The sequence below is a fragment of the Gopherus evgoodei genome, chromosome 1 (assembly GCF_007399415.2).
Source record: "Gopherus evgoodei ecotype Sinaloan lineage chromosome 1, rGopEvg1_v1.p, whole genome shotgun sequence".
NCBI classification, from domain to species: Eukaryota; Metazoa; Chordata; order Testudines; family Testudinidae; genus Gopherus; species Gopherus evgoodei.
This window is the reverse complement of record NC_044322.1, coordinates 227,153,794-227,176,151: the sequence shown is the minus strand read 5'-3', so window position 1 is coordinate 227,176,151 and position 22,358 is coordinate 227,153,794. Positions and strand designations below refer to the sequence as shown.

At 42.5% G+C, this 22,358-nt stretch overlaps 1 protein-coding gene across 4 annotated transcripts in view; it reads left to right on the top strand.

The window, feature by feature from the left end:
* CRACR2A (calcium release activated channel regulator 2A) overlaps window positions 1–22,358 on the top strand; it is a 93,568-nt gene that overhangs the window by 44,085 nt on the left and 27,125 nt on the right. For all 4 annotated transcript variants that reach the window (XM_030538535.1, XM_030538544.1, XM_030538564.1 and 1 more), the window contains exons 6-8: window positions 415–505; window positions 4,509–4,604; window positions 20,122–20,309. In XM_030538535.1, the coding sequence (XP_030394395.1) occupies window positions 415–505; window positions 4,509–4,604; window positions 20,122–20,309 (375 nt within the window). The remainder of the gene's footprint in view (window positions 1–414; window positions 506–4,508; window positions 4,605–20,121; window positions 20,310–22,358) is intronic.

Below are 22,358 nucleotides of genomic sequence, written 5' to 3'. Positions count from 1 at the left end.
GAAAATACTCACAAATCACTTTCATTCCTACTTGACCAGCTCTAATTTAGAAATGTTTCCAGTATTTTCATTGTTGTTATTAGTGTCACGTCTAGGCTCTCCCTTCCTTAAGCTTTAGGTTCCACAGTTATTAAGAGTGCCTGATAAACAGCCACCATATATTGTGCTGGCAATTTTAAAACATCAAATAAACAGCCTTATTAGCTTTAGTGCAGTTACTGCTCTCCCCCATGGGGAACAATTTGGTTTTTATCTGTGACCCTGCTGTATGTACATACTTTTTTTCTGCTCTTGGGATCATTCCCTTGAGTCTTGTGCAAAAACAGAAATGTGATGCTAAGCTGGTAAATTGTCAGTCTTTTACTTGAAATAATGCTACAAAGACCCACTCCGTGTGCTTTTATCTCTTATTAGGAAAATTGCTGCTTATGATGAAGAAATTCAACATCTCTATGAGGAAATGGAGCAGCAGATCAAAAATGAGAAAGAGCAGTTTCTCTTGAAGGTGACTGTGTCTCTTTATTATAGATGTGGAAGGCCTAATTCTGCTCTCCCACTAGTTTTTACACCAGTGTAACTCCATTGATTTCAGCCAGTGTGAGAGCAAAAGAAAGCCCCCAAAATAGCAGTCTACAGAGAAATATAAGATAAAATGTAATTTCACTTACTACCTCACCCAGTGATCTCATCAGATTGCAGGCTCAGGCTGGCTGACTACTTGGATGGGAGACCAAGGCGCACCCACAAACTGCACTAAGTGGTGTTGGTGATATTCAGGAGGTGGTGTTATTCCTACGGACAGGGCCGGCTCCAGTTTTTATGCCGCCACAAGTGGTGAAGGAAAAAAGAAAAGATAAAGCCGTGATTGGTGGTACTTCAGTGGCAGCTCTACTGCTGCCACTTCATTCTTTGGCGGCAATTCGGCAGCCAGTCCCTTCCTCCGAGAGGGACTGAGGGACCTGCTGCCGAATTCCCGCCAAAGACCCAGACATGCCGCCCTTTTCCATTGGCTGCCCCAAGCACCTGCTTCCTGCACTGGTGCTGGAGCCGGCCCTGCCTTCAGAACAACTACCAAACCCATAGCCCACTTTGCTGGTGGAGGTTCCATCTTTTACATGGGTTTTAAAATCAAAGTCCTGACCACTTGTTATCATAAAAGATCCCCTGGAACTTTTCACAGCAACACTAGTCTCAATGTTCTGGCCAAATTCCTTCTTGAACAATTTCTCTGGTGTCATTCTTACAGAGCACCTCTGTCCCCTTCCTGCTCTCTCTGAGTGAACCTCTTCAGGACTTTACCTATCCTGGGGTGGAATTCCATCATTCTCGCACTCTTAGACTGAGTCCTACATTGCCCTATGTATCTGCTGTGCTCACCCAGCAAGTCCAAGTGGGTTCATTACCTGCCGACCTTCTGTTTGGGAATCTGTGGCCAGAAGTGAATAGAGTGACCAGACAGACATCTGAAACCAAAGTATTTACCCCAATAGGAACAAAGCATAAGAGAAAAAGGATTTTAAAGCAACAAAAAGTCCACACACACATCTATTGTACCTAGAGGCTCACCATCCCTGATGATAATCTATGCGGGCCTAGTTTCTTCAGACACCCCAATGGGTGCTGCTGTCACAGCCTGGTTCCTCGTTGAAGAGCTCCTCAACAACTATTAAACAGCACCCCACTCCCACCCTTGCAGAGAGAGTCTCTTTTTAAACTGCCATAGTCCCTCTGATGTTCTGGTGTCCAGGCTTTTCCTATCCAGCATTGTCTCCTAACCCCTAGTATTTTATCTTGAGCAATTGTTTCACTTCCTGCTTTTTTTTTCCCATACAGATCCCTATTGGATTAAACCAATACAGTAAACATCCCAATAATCTGGCGAACACAGTATTCAGAAATACAGAGCAATGCCATGTATGTCACACATTGTCTAAAAGTTGCCCTGTAGTTTCAACTGGATACATTTTTCTTTACTTCCTGCCCTAAACTGTTGTTTAGTGTGAATTTTGCACAGTTAGGTCCCACTATCAACAGTGGGAATCTTTCCACTGACTTCATTGGGTATTGGATTAGATCTTTACAGAGCAGCTGTGCTCCACTCCAGAGCTGGGTGAATCTCAATGTTGAGTCAAATGATCTCCTTGTATAGAGTTGCATAGCATTTGAAAAGTTGTAAAACGCTTTGTCTTTTATAATGAAGGTTGATATGCAAGAGATTGGTTTGTATGCTCCAATAAAAGGAATGCCACTATTTAAATTATACTGTAGATCCAAAAATAAGATGTAAAGATTCTAACCTATAAGAAACTATATTACCAGTAACAGGTAATTAACTTTATCATTAAGGTAGCATAAGCAATTCCATTATTAATCCCTATCACAGGCCTATGTAGGTTGCCAAGTAAACCTCAATTTAGCTCTTTAAAAGTTAGTCAGCAGCCACAGACACTCAAGAAGTGTTATTTCTCCATGTGACTAATTTATTTTTTGCTGTTTGGAGTTTTAAGTTCTGTCCCTAAAGCAAAAGTTCACAAAGGCCCTACAGAATGCAGAGACGTCCGGATGCCATGTGAAGAAGTAAATAATTGCCTGTCTCGGGAGGAGCATAGCGTTTGAAAAATACATAAAAAGAAATGGTTAAGAAGGCAAATAAGTACAAACTGTTGCTATTTAAGACGTTTGGTACCCTGCTGATTAAGGACTGTGTTAGAGGAATGGTTATTATGTCTTATTCATTTGGATATGTATTTTTCTGAATAATAAGCCAGTTAATGTATATTAAATTGCCTCATTAAATGTATTGTTAGGAGTGAGAGGAGTAGTGGGGGAACATTTCAGTGTTCCTGCCCCCACCCCCTTGAGGGAGGTTTGATCGCTCTCTAAAGGAATTTTCCTGAAGAACTAAGGGAGCAGATTCTTAGCCACTAGAGCTCTGATAATTTACACCCAGTGGTGGATTAGCCACTGGGCCAATGGGGCTTGTGCCCAGGGGCCCTGGCCAATGAGGGGTCCCAAAAAATGGGCACCCCCACACCCAGACCTGCTCCACCCACCCATCCAGTACTCTTGCCAAGGAGCAGGGTCAGGGCACAGGAGCTTGCCCCACTCCCTCCTCCCACCCAGCGCTCCTGCCCCCATGGGGGAAGTCTCCATGTCCCGACCCCACTCCCCGCGGGAGCGCTGAGGGCAGCGGCAGATATGGGGTTTGTTGGGCCCTGGGCGAAAGCAAGCTTGTAGGTCCCCCCACACCCTCCTCATTCCTCCCCAGCACTACTGCAGAGAGCGGGGTCAGGGTGTGGGGGCTTCCACCGCTTCTCAGCAGCAGGTCTGGGCACGGGGGCACCCATTTTCATGGACCTCCAAATGGCCAGGGCCCCGGGGCACTGGCCGGTTGGCCCAGTGATTAATCTGCCACTAGTAGGGGGAGGATTGCAGGTGGAAGGGATGGGGAGGGGTCCCCAATTCCTTTGGCCCAGGGCACCACAAACCCCTAATCCGCCTCTGTTTACACCATCTGAGATTCTGTCCCAAGGAGTAATTCCTAATGAGAGAAGGAGGGGTTCTCATATATTCAAATGCTGTTATAGACTATTTGGGTAACCAACTGCTTGTGGGGCCACTGCCAGGGGTGGCTCCAGGCCCCAGCAAGCTCTGCTGGTTCCGCAAGGGCGATAGGCAGGCTGCCTTCGGCAGCTTGCCTGCGGAGGGTCCGCTGGTCCCGTGGCTTCCTCCGCAGGCAAATCTCTGGAGGCAGCCTGCCTGCCGTGCTTGGGGCGGCAAAATCCCTAGAGCCACCCTGGCCAGTGCAGCAACTGAGAGATCTGTAAACACCCAGGGCCTAACTCTCTTCTCACTTACATCAATTTTACACCACTTCTGTTAACTTCTGCGGAGTTGCTCCTGATTGCAAGTGATAGATTTTAAAGCTAGAAGGCACCATTTGTGATAACCTGCATAAGAAAGGCCATAGAATTTCACTCAGTAATACCTGTATTGAGCCCAGTAACTTGTGGCTGAACTACAGGAAATCCTTTAGAAAGACATCCAGGGTAAACTTTTCAAACATGTGAAAGCAATTTAGCAATTTTAGACCCATTTTCAAAAGTGACATAGACTCCTAAGTCTCACAGACATAGGCTCAGATGTGCCCAAATCACTTTTGAAAATGGGGGTTAACATAAGTCCCTTAAGCACTTTTGAAAATGTTACCTCCTATGTGGGTCAGAAACTGAGCTGGTGTAATGCAGCATAGATATACTAACTTCAGTCATTGAGGTCAATGGAGCTATGCCAATTTACATCAGCTGAGGATCTGGCCTCCTAAGTGATGGAGAATTCACCACATCCTTAGGTAACCTGTTCCATTGGTTAGTAACCCTCACTGTTAAAAATCTACCTCTTATTTCCAAGTCTGACTCTTAGTCCTATGCCCTGTCATCTGGACCATGCTGCCCTGATGATGAAGACCCTGCCTTTTTGCTTAATGTTCATGTCTTTTGATTTTGCAGGATACAGAGCGGTTTCAGTCCCGCAGTCAAGTGCTGGAACATAAACTCATTTCAAAAGAACAGGAGCTGGAACAACTGGTTCAAAAACAGAAAAGGGTACTTAACAGCATTATGCAGAGAGAACTGTAGATAATTTTGATTTGCCCCTGTGATTTTCCTTCATAGTTTCTCTTCTTTCCTTCATATATTTAGCAATATTTCAACTCAGAGAATTTTTTTAAAATAAAAACCATTTGAAGTGATTGGTCACCATGAAAGCTGCAGTTCCACACTGAAGTCTTTTATAAATTCATAGAGGCTCATAGATTCCAAGGCCACAAGCCACCATTGAGATAAACTAATCTGACTTCCTGTATAACACAGGTTGTAGAACTTCCCCAAACTAATTCTTAGAGCGTATATTCTAGAAAGACATCCGGTCTTGATGTAAAAATGGTCAGTGATGCAGAATTCACCATGACCTTGGTAAATTGTTCCAGTGGTTAATTATGCTCACTGTTAGCAATTTACACCTTATTTCCAATCTGAAGTTGTCTAGCTTCAACATCTAACCGGTGGATCATGTCGTAATTTATATATTCTCTTTACTGATTTTTGTATTGAACAGCATATACATCTCCTTATAAAGAGATAATACAATATTAATATGTGCTATGTTATATAAACATAAAGGATAAAACTTTCAAAAGCATCCATCTCTCAATTTCAAAAGTGACCTAGGCAGATAAACATTTAGTAGAGTTTTAAAAGATGCCACCTATCTGTCTAAATGCCTTTAAAAATCTCCCTTAGCAACCTAAATGTCATGGAGGTAGGCCCCTAAATCACTTTTGAAAATAGGATTTAGGCTCCCAGGTCACTTATGTATGTGCTTTTGAAAAATTTACCCATTGTCCTCTGCTTTCTAAAGTAAGTGATTTCTCTCATAAGGCATCATAAAAACAATGGGCCTGATTTTCCACTATGTTAGATGGGCGCTGTACAGCTGTAACAGATTCCTGCTGCTTTAATTGCAGGGATTACCCTAGTGCCTGGATGGCATGCAATCTGGAGACTGCTATGGTATCTTAAAGCTATCGGTGCACACCTCCACTCCAGATTGCTCCAAGTGCTCCTGGACTGTACTGGAGAATCAGTGCCATAAACTTTAAATAGTCTCTTCTAAACCCACTGGACCTGATTCTTTTCAGTCACGTCAGTTTTATGGCAGCGTATCTCCACTGGAGAGCCCCGATTTAAACACACATAGGTGAGAATGCAATGATGCTCACAGTTCTCATCAGCCTGTCATGTTTCCATATCAGTGCCTGCTGTAATTTGTTCCACAGTCTGGGGAAGCACAGTACTTTTATTCTGTAAAATTGCCATAAATCCCTGCAAGCTATATCCAGGGGGGCGGATTTAATACAATTTAAAAAGTGAATTCACTGCTGGTGAAAGGCCTGAGACTGACAGCTCTGGAGATAAATCTCCTCTATTTAACTACAGAGTAAATATAACCATCTCTCTCTGGCAGTGCTAACCTGAAGGTCCGTTCTAGTGAGGAGTGAAAGAAGTTCAGTCTCCACTGGTTATGCAAAGTTTGGATTCTCCTCTAAGGAGTTGATCCCACTCCCATTGAAGTCAATGGGAGTTGCACGTGGGTACCAGACATAACTGGGTTTTTAGTTTGCTAGTTGTGATAGCGCATTTTTATGTGTTATGTGGAGACCTGCCCCCTAGGGAACTGAACTAAGACAATCATTCTATTTCATATGTCACCAAACAGCCAACTGATGGTAATTACCTGTGGATAATTCTACACTGCCAAGAAAAACCTGCAATGCCGAGTCTCAGAGCCTGGGTCAATTGACTCTCATGGGTCTTGGGCTGCAGCATTATAAACAGGAGTGTAAATATTCCCACTCAGGTTGGAGCCCAGGATCCAAAACCAGGCTCGGAATGTCTACACTGCTGTTTTTTGCCCCGCAGCCCCGAGTCAATTGACCTGGGCTTTGAGACTTGCTGCCACAGGTTTTTCTTTGAAATGTAAACATACCCTATTACTATAAATCGTAGTATTTTTCTCCATTGCCTGTTGAAGCCTCTTGTGCAGTGCTGCATGCTAAATATCTGCCACATACCACCCAAGAGTTAATTGTATTTCAGCAGTGGTTTAAATGAACAGTTTCTCTCTCTCTCTCTGTGTAGGCTTATAAAGCATTTTGGGTTCTTTCAGGATGCAACTGACTACATATGTAGGATATTATTACTCATCATTTTATAATGGTTTTATTTTAATCTTTGCTATCTTTTGCTTTTCAAGTAGATTTAGACATCCATTATCAATGAGTTACACAAAGGTTGTTCTTCGAAAGCCTTTAGCTGTGTCTTCATCTATATATTTGTTTTCTAAACCATTTGGTGTAAGAGCCTGGGCAAACTTGAAATCTTTATACTTGGATTTTAATCCTTGCTTACTGAGACAAAATTTACAGTGACTTCAGTAAGGACATCATGATTTTGACCCCAACAACTAACTGAGGAACCTGAAATGACAGTTTTATACACACACATACCAGGCCAAGAACCAGGCTGTCGAAGGATAGGATTTATTCACTACTATAAAATCCAAATGCCCCTTTTATTTTTATGGGCATGCTGTTGAAACCAGCCCTGGATAGACAGGATTTTCTTCTTTTATTTTTATTGTCACTGAAAGGTATATTTAGTCAGATAATAAACTGCAGTTGAAACCTTTGTCATATTAGCAGCTGAGTGGTGCCCTTTGCCAGCCTAAATTATAATATGTGACTGCTCTCCAGCTGAGTAGTCTACTCAGATTTTTCCACCCAACAACATAATTCAGGGTAGTCAGTACAGAGCTTAATGTTCACATTTATTTCTTTCCTCATGCTCAGCATTTGGGGCCCAACTCTCCTTCTTTTTTACACCTGTTTTTATAATGCTATACTGTCCATGATTTTGTGGAGTTGCTCCTGATTTACACCAGCATCAGTGTAATTCAGATCAAGCCCTCAGGGTTTAATTTGTGCCTACGTCAAATTCTTTCTCTCTTCCTCTTAAATTGAAATGGACTTTTTTGCCAATTACATTTATTTTTTGAATGAGTGATGGTAACTTTATTTAATTACAACATCCTTGCTGGATTATGAAAGAACTTCTTGAGAATAATGCAAATTCCCTTTTCCAAACTGCATTAATTAGGCAAAGTTGTTCTGACATTTTTTTTCCTGTAGTGTGAGGAATTGTAAAATATGTGAAAAGAAACTGCCAGCCAAGAAATGCTCCGGGCTGCTCCTACTGTCTCAGCCAGATGGAGGCTCCCTTAGGGATCACTTGTCAGAGCTGCTGTCTATGGACAAGGGTGGATTAAATGCTGATCCAAATTTGTGCTGACAGGGAACCCAGAGGCCAACAGAGTGTGGCTCTGCAAATACAGAGGGGCCTATCTCCTCTCAAATGTAGGTGCAAGATCATGGTTCAGGGACAGTGAGCCACTGCAAGCCAACAGATTCTTCGGCTCAGTCCCTTCTGCCAGCTGCCACCTTCTTGAATTGTCAGCATGCCATCCTGCATAATTCAGGGGTTGTCATGGTATAACCCCCATTCTGAACCTTAGCGTCCAAAAGATGGGGTACCAGCATGAATCCCCCTAAGCTTAATTACCAGCTTAGATCTTGTAGTGCTGCCACCAACCAGGACTTGCAGTGCCTGGTACACTCTGGTTCCCCCAAAACCTTCTCAGAGGACCCCAAGACCCAGACCCCCTGGATCTTACACAAGGAAAGTAAACCCCTTTCCTCACTGTTGCCTCTCCCAGGCTTTTCCTCCCTGGGTTACCCTGGAAGATCACTGTGATTCAAACTCCTTGAATCTTAAAACAGAGGGGAATGCACCTTCCCCCCTCCTCTTTTCCCCTCCCCAAGAGGTAATACAGATTCAAGCTCCGTGAATCTAAAACAGAGGAATTCCACCTTCCCCACTCCCTTCTCTCTCCCTATCTCCCACCAATTCCCTGGTGAGTACAGACTCAGTTCCCTTGAGCCTCAACAAGGGGAAAAAATCAATCAGGTCTTAAAAAAGAAAAGCTTTTAATAAAAGAAAGAAAAAAGTAAAAGTTGTCTCTGTAATTAAGATGGTAAAGGTTACAGGGTCTTTCAGCTTATAGACACTAGAAAGAAGCCTTCCCCCCAGCACAAATACAAATTAAAATCCTTCCAGCAAAATACACATTTGCAAATAAAGAAAACAATCAAAAAGACTAAACCGCCTATCTACTTGTACTTACTATTTGAACAGAAAATTAGAGAGCCTGTAGGTATGTCTGGTCACTCTCAGAACCCAGAGAGAACAACAGACAAACAAACAACACAAAACAAAGACTTCCCTCCACCGAGATTTGAAAGTATCTTGTCTTCTGATTGGTCTTCTGATCAGGTGGTCCAGGTTCACTGCTTGTAACCCTTTAAAGGTAAAAGAGACATTAACCCTTAACTATCTGTTTATGACAGGCGTGTTATGTGTAATACCCCCAAATCCATAGCAGGCTGGCATTTCAAAAAGTAGGCAGCCGGGATCAGCACAGAGATCGCTGGGCCTGCCTGGATAATGTGTGTTTATATGGAGGGGCAGCACAGTACTGTACTATGGCTCAGCAGAAGTCTTGCACTGGGAGAAGAAGGTAGCTGGGATCAGTGCTTGGGATAAAGGGTAGCTGAGTTTCTGCCCTGTGGGGGTGGAGGGGCACGGTTGGATGGATGGTTAGGTGGAGGTCTAGGCGGGGAAGGGGAAGGCATGTGTGGATCTGGTTAGGCATCCAGGAGGGTAAGTTGGTGCTGGATAAGGAAGAAGAGGGGGTTGTGATTAAGGAGGAAGAAGGAAATGAAGGGGATTCTGAGTTCAGAAGGAGGGAAATGTCAGCCGCTGTGTGTGTTTGGGAGGCAATTACAGGAGAACTGTTTGTGGGGCAGGGTTCCAACATTTGCTTAAGCTAGGTCTCATCTTGCCTTCCAGTTAAGTCTTAGATGGGGTAACAGCAGGATTTATTATGGACCAGATTCTTAGCGCCAGTGAACCCTGACTTCATTGGACCTACACTGATTTACAACAGCTGATACTCTGACCCAAAAATTCCTTCCACCAACTGGAAAACTTGCCTTATTAGAAGATTCTAGTCCAATGTCTGGCCAACACTTAGCCAGTGTCATGTAAATAATTTGTGTTACCATGTTAGCATAAAGCTACACATTTCTGTGACATACTCACTTCTCAGTCTGATCATGTCCAATTGACCCATTTACAACCATGCAAAATTTGAACTGAATCACTCTGTACTCACAGTTGTGCCATGCCCGCTAGTCATCATGTCCAAGATTAGTACCTGTGTTACTACAGTATTATAGTGGGTGCTCCATAGTACTTGCTATAATTAAGTTTCCAAACCAATTACCATTGCAAACTTTTGTTTTCAGATGGTCATAACTTCCTCACATATTCGCCTTTTGGCACTGAGATTCTCTATGCTTGAGCTCTGCTTGAAGTTTTTGCTATTCTCAAACTTTTGGTATGGAGACAATTTGCATGAAAAAATTATCTCATTAAAACACAGAATCATAAAAACGTAGGGCTGGAAGGAACCTCAAGAGCTCATGTAGACCAGCCCCTTGCACTGAGGCAGGAACAAGTAAACCTAGAGCATCCCTGACAGGTGTTAGCTCAACCTGTTCTTGAAAACCTCCAGTGATGCGGATTCCACAACCTCCCTTGGAAGCCTATTCCAGGGCTTAACTACTCTTGTAGTTACAAAGTTTTTCCTAATATCAAACCTAACTCTAACCCAGGGGTCGGCAACCTTTCAGAAGTGCTGTGCCGAGTCTTCATTTATTCACGCTAATTGAAGGTTTCGCATGCCAGTAATACATTTTAACATTTTTAGAAGGTCTCTTTCTATAAGTCTATAATAGATAACTAAACTATTGTTATATGTAAAGTAAATAAGGTTTACAAAGCTTCATTTAAAATTAAATTAAAATGCAGAGCCCCCTGGACTGGTGGCCAGGACCTGGGTAGTGTGAGTACCACTGAAAATCAGCTTGGGTGCCGCCTTCGGCATGTGTGCCATAGGTTGCCTATCCCTGCTCTAACCTTCTGCTGCAGATTAAGTCCATTACTTCTTGTCCTACCTTCAGCAGATGTGGAGAACACCTGATCAACGTCCTCTTTATAACAGCCTTTAATATATGCAAAGACTATCAGCTCCCCCTCAGTCTTCCTTTCTCAAAACTAAACATGCCATTTTAAACCTTCCCTCCCAGATCAGGTTTTCTAAACCGTCTATCATTTTTGTCAGTCTCCTCTGCACTCTCTCCAGTTTGTCCACATCCTTCCCAAAGTGTGGTGCTCAGAAATGGACACAGGCCTCACTGATCTGAGTAGAGTGGGACTGTAACCTCCTGTGTCTTACATATGACACTCTTGTTAATACACCCCAGAATATTAGCCTTTTTCTGAACTGCATCACATTGCTGACTGTGTGTGATCTGCTATAACATCCCCTACATACCAGAGCTCCTTTTCAGCCATACTGCTGCCTAACCAGTTATTTCCCATATTGTAGCTGTGCTTTTGATGTTTACTGTCTAAGTGTAGTACTTTGCATTTGTCTTTATTGAATTTATCTTGCTGAAGTCAGATCAATTCTCTAATTTGTCAAGGAGATTTTGAATTATAATTCTGCCCTCCACAGTGCTAGCAACCCTTCCCATCTTTTATAAGCATACTGTACATTCCATTATCCAAGTCATTAATGAAAATATCAAATAGTACCAGAGCCAGGACTGTCCTCTGCAGGATCCCACTAGTTACATCTTCCATGTTTGACAGGGAACCATTGACAACTACTGTTTGAGTTCAGTCTTTCAAGCGCTAGTTTACTTATGAGACTGTCATGTGCAACTGTGTCAAAAGCCTTACTAAAATCAAGATATATCATGTCTACAGCTTCCCACCCCCATCCACTAGACCAATAACGCTGTCAAAGAAGGAAATTAGGTTGATTTTGGCATGATTTGTTCATAACAAATTCATGTTGGCTATTACATATTATCTGTTATTTTCTAGGTGGTTACAGATTGATTGTTTAATAATTTGTTCCAGTATCATTTCAGGTATCGAAGTTCTGCAGACTGGTTCATAATTCCCCAGGTCCTCTTTGTTCCCCTTTTTAAAGACAAGTACTATGTTTGCCCTTCTTCAGTCCTCTGAGACTCACAAATCCTCCATGAGTTCTCAAAAATCATCGTGAACTGTTCCAAGATGCTTCAGCTAGTTCCTTAGGTGTCCTGGGGTATATGTCTTTGGGCCCTGCTGAATTGAATACATCTAACTCATCTGAATATTCTTTAACCTGTTCTTTCCCTGGTTTCGCTTGCGTTCCTGTCCTTTTGTTGTTCCTTCTCCCTTGTCTGGTCACAATGTAAAGACTGAAGCAAAACAGGCATTAAACACCGCACCACAGCCTTATTTATGTTGTCTCCTGAAAGAAAAAAAGTACCTTAACATCGAGGATGGGAGACCACTACTGGTGGGGGGGGGGGACCTTGGACTCCACAATTTTGGAGTCTTTCAGCAATTTTTTCCACATTCTCCAATATTCTGCAAATTTTAACATTTCAGTTTTAAAAAAGTAAGTTTCTAGACCAGATTCACTGATTAATTCTGGCTTCTTTTTGCTGCTCTGGTAATGCAAAGCAGTCAAAGCCCCTGTTTAACCGGCCAGTTATAGTGGGTTTACCCCTCTTTTGTGTCTCTGAAATGGTGCAAAGCAGTTTGTGAGATGTGTTTTTCACACAATGCATAACTAAACCGTGGAACTTATTGCCTTATGAGGGCCAAAAGTATACCTGGCTTCGAAAAAGGACTGGATAAGTTCATGGAGGATAGAATTCGCCAAGATGGTTAACGATATAACCCTGTTTGGGATGACTCTAAACCTCTCACCACCAGAAGCAGGGAGTGGAAGATGGGTGGATCACTTCATAATTGGCTTGTTCTGTATGCTGTCCCTGAAGTTCCAGTACAGGCCACTGTTAGAGACAGCACACTGGGTAAAGTGGACCATGGACAGACTCAGTATGATAGCTCTTATATACTTAGAGTCAGGAGCAACCGACGCTTCCTAAAAGCGTAGGGGCTACCGGAGCCCAAACTGGGGCCTCTTCCCCCAGGCCACTCCTTCCCTTAAAGACACTGCCCCTGCACTGCCCCTTCCCCATATGCACCACCCCCATACCACTCCCTCTCCCTGAGCCCCCGCCCTCATGCTGCCTCTTCTCACTGAGACCCCTTCCTCACATGGCCTCTTCTCCCTGAGGCCCCACCCTCGTGCTGCCCATTCTCTTGAGCCCCCGACCCTCGCAATTCCCCTTCCCCGAGACCCCACTCCTGCACCACCTCTTCCCCACAAGGCCCCTGCCCCACTCACCCCTCTCTGCCCCCTCCGCCTCATCACTCACCCTTGTGGCCAGTAAAAAGTGGGAGGGCAGCCCACACTGGTGAATAGGTTGAGAACCACTGTGTGTAGCCTTTCCTCTGATGAGACAGGAGCCAGTTCCAATTGTGATTCAATTCACAAGCAGAGCTGAGTGAATATGGCAAAACATTGTCCGTGAGTATTCATGCGAATGTGCCAGTGAGTTTGCTTGGGCTGTGCTCATGTCTCTTTCCGGTTTGCTCTTTGGGTGAAATTCACCCAGTCCCACTTTCATGGGATTTCAGTCAGGGACAGATGTAACCGCCCAGTTCAATGGGTGCACTCTACCGTAGTCAAGCAGAGCACTGATCACTCTCAGCAGCACCATTTGCCCTGGCCTTGGATTCCTAATCCTGGCCCAGTGTGGCAGGAATGCTGGGGCGGGGAGAAAGAGGGGCTAGAGAGTGAGCTTTCTCCCCACCTCCTGCCTGCTCCACTTTCACTCCACAGCAGTGGCTCCTGTCTCGCAGGGCTGGGCCCGGCTCCCTACTCCAGGCATTGTGACTTGGCACATGAGGTCACAGCGCCACTCGGGTTTGGCCTCTGGGTTTCATCATTCCTGTGGGTGCATATGAATCCATATACCCTTGGTAAAGCCACCTCTGATTGACGTGGTGAATAGGCCTTGTGCTTGCCTTCCGTGCAGGGATGTGAACAGTCACACAGTCTTGCTTTACTTGCACGAATCTCATGGAAAGCAAATCTGAAACTTGCACTCTTGTGCATGTGCGAAGAGGGATAGCTCAGTAGTTTGAGCATTGGCCTGCTAAACCCAGAGTTGTGAGCTCAATCCTTGAGGGGGCCCTTTAGAGAACTGGGGTAAAAATCTATCTGGGGATTAGTCCTGCTTTGAGCAGGGGGGTGGACTAGATGACCTCCTGAGGTCGCTCTCAACCCTGATAGTCTATGTGCACTAGAAATGTTACATTTTACGTGGGACAGGACACTGCTGTGGGCCAGGCTACCCAAAATCATATGCCAAAACCCTAACTATTCTATTTATATAGCTGCACAGTCCCCAGCCTTGTAATATCTGAGCACCTGGCAGAAAGCCAGTAATACAATCAGACAAGCAGACACTCCACAGTCAGGACTGCATGCTCAGAGGCAAATGCAATTATTTTATTACTGACAGTGCAGAGATACCCTGTTCTGTATCCCTAACAGAAAAAGACAAACCAGCAAATGAAATGTATTTGGTCCTGATTTTTCACAGTAACTGAGTTGCTGTTGACGTCAGTGGGAGCTGTGAGTGCTCAGTACTTCTGAAAATCCAGGTTCTTGATGCATTTTGAATGGGACAGAGCACTATGCACCATAGAAAGGTAATGGTGTTCCTTTAACTTCTCACCAGAGCTCTGGTACAGAAGAAATTAATTAAGGCAAGGATCTGACTGCACCATCCACAAATAGGACCACATGTGCAATTACTTGGTGAGAATATGAAGGGAGGGAAATAAATTTCAGCTGTTCACCCAGATAATACCTTTTACACAAGCCTAATTTTTCTAGGTGGAAATGGACCTGTGTCAGGAAAGAAAGGGTATGAGCATTTCTAAAATTCCTATATCATGCTATTCTGCTAACTCTGCCAAAACTGCTCCTCTCCCTGAGAGAACATAAGAACACAAGACTGGCCATACTGGGTCAGACTAATGGTCCATCTAGCCCAGTATTGTCTTCCAAAAGTTGGTAGTGCCAGGTGCTTCAGAGGGAATGAACAGAACAGTGCAAGAGGTTTAGGGGTACTCAGAGCATGTGGTTGTATCTCTGACCATCTTGACTAATACCCATTGATGGACCTATCCTCCAGGAACTTATCTAATTTTTTTGTGAGCCCTGTTATAATTTTGGCCTTCACAACATCGCCTGGCAATAAGTTTCACAGTTGACTGTGTGTTGTGTGAAGATGTACTTGCTGCTGTTTGTTTTAAATCTGCTGCCTATTAATTGCTATTTCTACTTTGACACTGTCTCACATGACCTTCCCATAAACAAATTAGAGAAATACAGCCTAGATGAACCTACTAAAAGTGGGTTCATAACTGGCTGGAAACAAGTACTTGGAGAGTAGTTATCAATGGTTCACGATTGCCTCAAAAAGCATATCAAGTGGGTTCCTGTAGGAATCTGTCCTGGGTCTTATTAATATCATTATCAATTATTTAAATGACAGAGTACTCTTACAACATTCAGACTATACCAAGCTGAGAGGGGTTACAAGCACATTGGAAGACAGAATTAGAATTCTGAATGATCTTGACAAACAGGAGACATGGTGTGAAATAAATAGGATGAAATTCAATAAGACAAATGCAAACTACTACACTTAGGAAGAAATTATCAATTGCATAAATACAAAATGGGAAATGACTGTTTAGGAGGGAGTACTGCAGAAAGGGATCTGGAAGTTATAGTGGATCACAAACTAAATATGGATCCAGTCCACAGGCCTAGATAATACTTAGTCCTGTCCTAGATTTCTGTGATTCATTAGGTGACCCTTGGTTCTTGTGTTATATGAAGGGGTAAATAACACTTCTCTATTCACTTTCTCCATACCAGTCATTTTATAAATCTGTCATAACCCCCTTAGTCATCTCTTTTCTAAATTCAGTAGTCCAAGTCTTTTTAATCTCTCCTCACATGGAAGCCATTCCATACCCCTAATAATTTTTGTTGCCTTTTCCAATTCTAATATACCTTGGATTTATGTAGTGCCATTATGATATTTTCTATTTTATTATATACTTCTTTACTCATGGTTCCTAACATTCTATTAGCTATTTCTCACTGGCACTGCATAATCAGCAGATGTTTTCAGAGAACTATCCACAATGACTCCAAGATCTCTTTCCTGAGTGGTAACAACTAATTTAGAACTCATTGTTTGATATGTATATTTGGGATTATTTTTTTCCAATGTGCATTATTTTGCACTTATTAACTATGAATATCATCTGCCATTTTGTTGCTCACTCAGTTTAGTGAAATCCCCTTGTAACTCTTCACAGTCAGCTTTAGGCTTAGCTATTTTGAATAATTTAGCATTGCCTGCAAACTTTGCCACCTCACTATTTACCCCTCTTTTCAGATCCTTTATGAATATATTGAGCAGCACTAGTCCCAGTAAAGATTCTTGGGGTACCCCACTATTTATCTCTTTCCATTGTGAAACTGTCATTTATCCCTACCCTTTGTTTCCTATCTTTTAACCAGTTACTGGTCCAGGAGAGGACCTTCCCTCTTATCCTATGACTGCTTACTTTGCCTAAGAGCCTTTGGTGAGGGACCTTGTCCAAGGCTTTCTGAAAATCTAGGTAAACTTCATCAACCGGTTCACTCTTGTCCACATACTTGTTGACCTCTCTGAGAATTCTAATAGATTGGTGAGGCATATTTTCCCTTACAGAAGCTGTGCTGGCTCTTCCCCAACATATCGTTTTCATCTATGTGTCGGATATTTCTGTTCATTACTATAGATTCAACTGGTACTGAAGTTAGTCTTACCAGTCTATAATTGCCAGGAGAGCATCTGGAGCCTTTTGTAAAAAATCAACATTATATAAGCTATCCTCCAGTCATCTGGTGCGCAGGCTAATTTAAGTGATACGTTACATACTACAATTAGTAGTTTTGCAGTTTCATATTTGAGTTCCTTCAGAACTCTTGGGTGAATACCATCTGGTCCTGGTGACTTAGTACTGTTTAATTTGTCAATTTATTCCAAAACTACTTCTATTAACACCTCAATCTGGGACAGTTCCTCATATTTGTCACCTAAAAAAATGGTGGGAGAATCTCCTTCACATACTCTGAGTGAAGACCGATGCAAAGAATTCATTTAGCTTTTCTGCAATAGGCTTGTCTTCCTTCAGTGCTTCTTTAACACCTCAGTTGTTCAGTGACCCCACTGATTGTTTCCTGCTTCTGATGTGTTTCAAAAATTTTTGCTCTTTAGTTTTTGTGGCTTTTGCTAGTGATTCTTCAAATTCTTTTTTGGCCTGCCTAATTAAACTTTTACACTTGACTTTGCCAGAGTTTATGCTCCTTTCTATTTTCCTCAGCAGGATATGACATCTACTTTTTAAAGGAGGCCTTTTTATCTCTAACCTCCTCTTTTACTCTGTTTAGCTACGGAGGCATTTTTTTTGGTCTTCTTACTGCGGGGAAGGGACTGTCATATATTTAGTTTTAGCCCTTATTATGATGTTTAAAATTAGTTTCCATGCAGGCTGCAGGCATTTCACTCTTGTGACTATTCCTTTTAATTTCCATTTAACGACTTTCCTCACTTTGTGTAGTTCCCATTTTTGAAGATAAATGCTCATGTGATGGATTTCTCTGACATTTCTCCCCAACAAGAATGTTAAACTTAATGATATTATAGCTGCTATTACTAAGCAGTTCAGCAATATTCACCTTTTGGATCAGATCCTTTGTGCCACTTAGGACTAAATCAAGACTTGCCTCTCCCCTTGGGAGTTCCAAGTTAGCTACTCCAAGAAGCAGTTATTAATGGCATCTAGAAATTTCTCTCTGCATCCTGTCCTGAGATAACATGTACCCAGTCAATCTGTGGATAGCTGAAATCCCACATTATTACTGGGTTTTCTGTTTTAGTAGCCACTCTAATCTCCCTGAGCATTTCACAGTCACCATCCTGGTCAGGTGATCAGTAGTTTATTCCTACTGCTATAGTTTTTTATCTGAGCATGGAACTTCTATTCATAGAGATTCTGTGGTACAGTTTGGTTCATTTAAGATTTTTACTATATTTGACTATATTATTTCTTTCACATATAGTGCCTCTCCACCACTAGTGCAACGTACTCTGTCATTCTTATATACTGTGTGCCCTGTGTGACAGGGTCAGGCCAGATGGCTACAAGAGAGTGGTCAAAGGTAGATACATTAGCTCCAGGTTAAGCAGGTCCCTTTTCCCTGGGTAAGGTAACAGGGACTATTCCAGAACCCTCAGGAATGTTCTAGAACTAATTAAGGCAGGCAGGCTAATTAGGACACCTGGAGCCAATTGGGAAGTTACTAGAATTAATTAAAGCTAATCAGGACAAAAGGCTCTCACTCCAGTTAGTGAGGTGTGTGGAAGGAGCTGGGAGTGAGAGGACGTGCTTCTGGAGGACTGAGGAGTACAAGCATTAATAGACATCAGGAGGAAGGTCCTGTAGTGAGGACAAAGGTTGGGAGGAGGCCATGGAGAAGTAGCCCTGGGATTTGTAGCTGTCGTGTAACTGTTCCAGAAGGCACTCTAGACAGCTGCAGTCCACAGGACCCTGGGCTGGAACCCAAGGTAAAGGGTGGGCCTGGGTCCCCCCCCAAAACCTCCCAACTCCTGATCCAACACAGGAAGATCTCTGAGGCTAGCCAATAAGTGCAGGACTCCCCAAGGTAGAGGAGGAACTTTATCACACCTGGTATTACCATGTCCCACTGATTATCAGCATTCCACCAAGTTTCTGTAATGCCTATTATATCAAAATCCTCATTTAACACCAGGCACTCAAGTTCACACATCTTAGTATTTAGACTTTTAGCATATGTCTATAAGCATTTATAAAATATGTCACTATTTACTGTACCAATGTATCAAAAGCTTCAAGCCTTTGCTTAGTTATAAAAGTTTCCCTCATTCACCCAGGGAGAGAAAACAATGCCTTGTAACTTGTGTGATCAAAACTAAACAATGTAGCTCAACTTTCAATGGTCAGGTAATAGATACTCCTGGTGAATTGTTTGTGAGCCATCTGAAGAAACCCTGGCTTAGTTGTTTACACTCAGCAGGGACCCATGGTTGGAACAATAGAAGTGTTCCAGGCTGAGGTACAAGTTGGTAGATGAATTGGGCAAAATTTTCTGGACAAATAGTCTTAGGTCAACTAAAACTAGTCTTAAATTTAAGTCAAATTCAGCAGATTTCAGCCAGGAAAAGAAAAATCCAGAAAGTGAATTGTTTCATTCTATAGAAACAAATATTTCTGGATTTTTTTGGTTTAGTCACTGAACTGGAAAATCATTTATCATTTAGCACTAATTGGCAGAGCTGTGTAGGTAAAGCTGCCCACTCTGTCCCAGGAGCTGTCAGTCTCTGTCTTCCAAGAGCACAAAAATTCAGAGACATACAGAATTTGTGTTCCAGTCCTTTCGTTCTCTGTGTGTCTCTCTCAAAGATTGATCTAGTATCACTTTAAAGCTTACAATGCACTTGATGTCCTTTAAAAAACTTGTTTGCTAACAACACAACACAAGAAGAGCGTTTATGTATTTCTGGATGGAATTTGCTGTCTATAATTTTAGTTCATTTTCCCTTTTCCCCACATCTTTCTCCTCCTCTGCTGCCACAGTTAGATGCTCTCCCACACTAGGGGCCTTTTGCACCACTGGACCAGCACAAAAGGGCCGTAAATTGACCAGATCAACCCAGATGGGAATTCTCCTGGTGTGAGGGAGTCCCCAGTGGTGAAGGGCTGGCGTAGTCAGCTGTAATTCTAACCCCTCAAGCCCTATTGTAGGGGGTGAAAAAAAGCAGTAACAGGTTTAGAGCACCTCTGAGGTGGTTCTAAAAACTAAGGCAGGGCCATGGTCAGCATAGAACAAGTCCAATAATCACCGTCTTCAAACCCTCTCCAACCCCCATCAGCTGCAGTCAGAGCTTACTGAGCACACTGACAATCTAGCCCTCAATATTGCTAAGTAGATATTACATGTATTAAGTAATAGGTCCCATCTCCTAACATAAAATAAATACATGCTGCATTCAAAAAACCATGAACCAAACAAAGTTGCTACCCTGGCTCTCTGAACCTACTTTACCATTGCTGTTTCATCCAGGCAGTAGCAGGTTGAACCATTGTGCTACTCATTTATACACACTAGGAGCTACTGTTACCTTCTTATCAAATTCAGTGCATTCTTTTGTTGCCTCCACTTTGGAGAATGAGTATAATTTTAAATGGGTTCATTTAGGTTTTAAAATTTAAAAGCCTTCTTGACGCCAAGCTAAAATAGCTCAGTGAGTCAGAGGCATTTTTTTTCCTTTTCTTCCCCTCCCACCACCTCTAGCTGGAGGGTCAGTGTAAGGAACTCCACAATGACAAACAGGAGACTAAAGTGGAGAACACCAAGCTGAAGCTAACAAACCAAGAGCTGCTGCAGGAACTGGAACGAACGTCTCAGGAGTTAATAGTCACCCAGCAACAATTGCAGATGCTCCAGGAAGAGGCTTCAAGACTACATGAAGAAAAAGAAATGTAAGTGACAGCTGCCTGTGGCTCCAGTATGCTTGCTTGAAGTGACAGCAAGCCTGATTCTCCACATGCACAGCACCTTGTGGAGGGACTTTAACACCTGTCCAAAATGCATGTGATACTGATGGAGTAATATGCAAGGTCAGACCAATGCAAGAACTACAAACTTGGTTACATATGGGACAAACAAGATTGTCCATAGCCATAGCAGACTGTTGTATCCCTGCTTTACCTCGTTGACATTTTTCACATAAGGTATTCATATACCTTGCTTCAAAATGGTTAATGACAACTCTGCTGCCACCTTGCACTGTTGTGGGCTCTTGCTTCCCAGTTGCTGGGGGTCAACTGACATACTGTCAAGTTTGACTTCAGTGTGTTTTTATATCATTTGTATTAGTCATCATAAGAACGAGCTTGACTTTAGCTAACCATACAATATGGCCTTGGATATTCTTAAGTTGACCATACAGATGAGATGCCCCGACCAATTCAGTTGAGCTTTTATGAGAATGCTTTGAATGCCAGACATCCAACAGTGATTGAGAATTGTAAGAGCACTACCGAAACGCCAAAAGTTTTATACCTGTTTTGAACTCACTCTTTTCACCAGCTACATATAGTGACTACAAAAAGTGGTAGAGAATCATTTCCACTTTTTGTACCATGTTTATTTAAATATTTCCTGTATTTTGCTTTAAGGAAGTAAATTCTTAGTGCTATGTACTAAAATAGACAACGTTAATAGTATTGCACACCACACCACAACATAGTGAACCAGATCCTGAACTATGCCAGCTGCACAAGAAGAGGCGGGCAAAACTGTCATTTGTTTCTTGATTTTCTTGACTCCAGAGGAGCAGAACAAGGCCTGTACAACACTTAAGTCCATTTAAAGGGAATATTTATTAGAGCTGGTGAAAAAATTTCCACTGAAACTATTTTTCAACAGAAAATTGGCTTTTTCAATAAAGCAGAATTGTCATGAAAAGTGCCTGCTTTCTGAAACAAAGTTCAATTTTTCAGTAAAACAAACCAGAAGACCTGAAAGCCAAAAAGTATTTTTTTGGCTGAAAACCAAAATATCCCCGCTGAAATATAATTGAGAAATGCCTTTTGGTTCCCCATGGGAACTATAATTTATCTGCTTCAGGAGACCATTCTCCTCTATTGGTTGGATTTTTTGGTCATATTACATTTCCCATGATTCATCATGGCTATAGGACTACCATGATGCACCACCTTCCCTAATCAAGAGAGGAGACCATGGTGGAACGTGCAAAATTTAGTCCAACCAGAGAGCTCAGCCTATAGAGGAAAATGAAAGAATGAGGCACTGGAACTGCAGTTCCCAGGAGATATTGTGGCAGTATTTCAGAATTTCTCTTTTCAGCTGAAATATTTTGGATTTCAATTTTTTGCATAAAACTCAAAATTTTCTGCAGGGAAAAACATTTTCTAGCCAGGCCAAATATTTAGGGGATGAAAATTGGACTGAAGTGAAACACAAGTCTTGTGTTGTCCCTCTGCGGTGGAGTAATTATACCTTAATGCTGGAATTTTCAGAAGGGTTCAGATTTTTACCACTAGGGCCAGATTTTCAAGAGTTTAGCTTCCATACAGGTACCTAAAACACCCTAAGTGTCACAGTAGGAGCAGCTGGGTGCTGAGTACTTTTTTGAAAGTCTGGTCCCAACTGCAGATCCTGAGCACTTGAAAATCTGGCCCTAAATGAAGGCCAGCTACAGGCCTCAAATTCTCTTTCCATGAGCATTTATTCCTAATGAGTCTTACTTCTCACTAATATTCATGAAAAACAATCAGAGAAAGTGTGCACATTGCTAACCTGAATTGGATTCAGAATTAGCAAAATTTTCATGACTATTTCTCCCCGAAATCCAATAATTTCAGCTGCAGATATGTAACTCGGTGCCGGGAACTGGAGAACTCAGCACCTCTCAAGAAGATGCATCATCTTGGACTAAATAATGCTTCCTCTCTTCAGAAGGCCATTGGCCCAAACTCTGCATAGCTATTGCTAATTTTATCTGT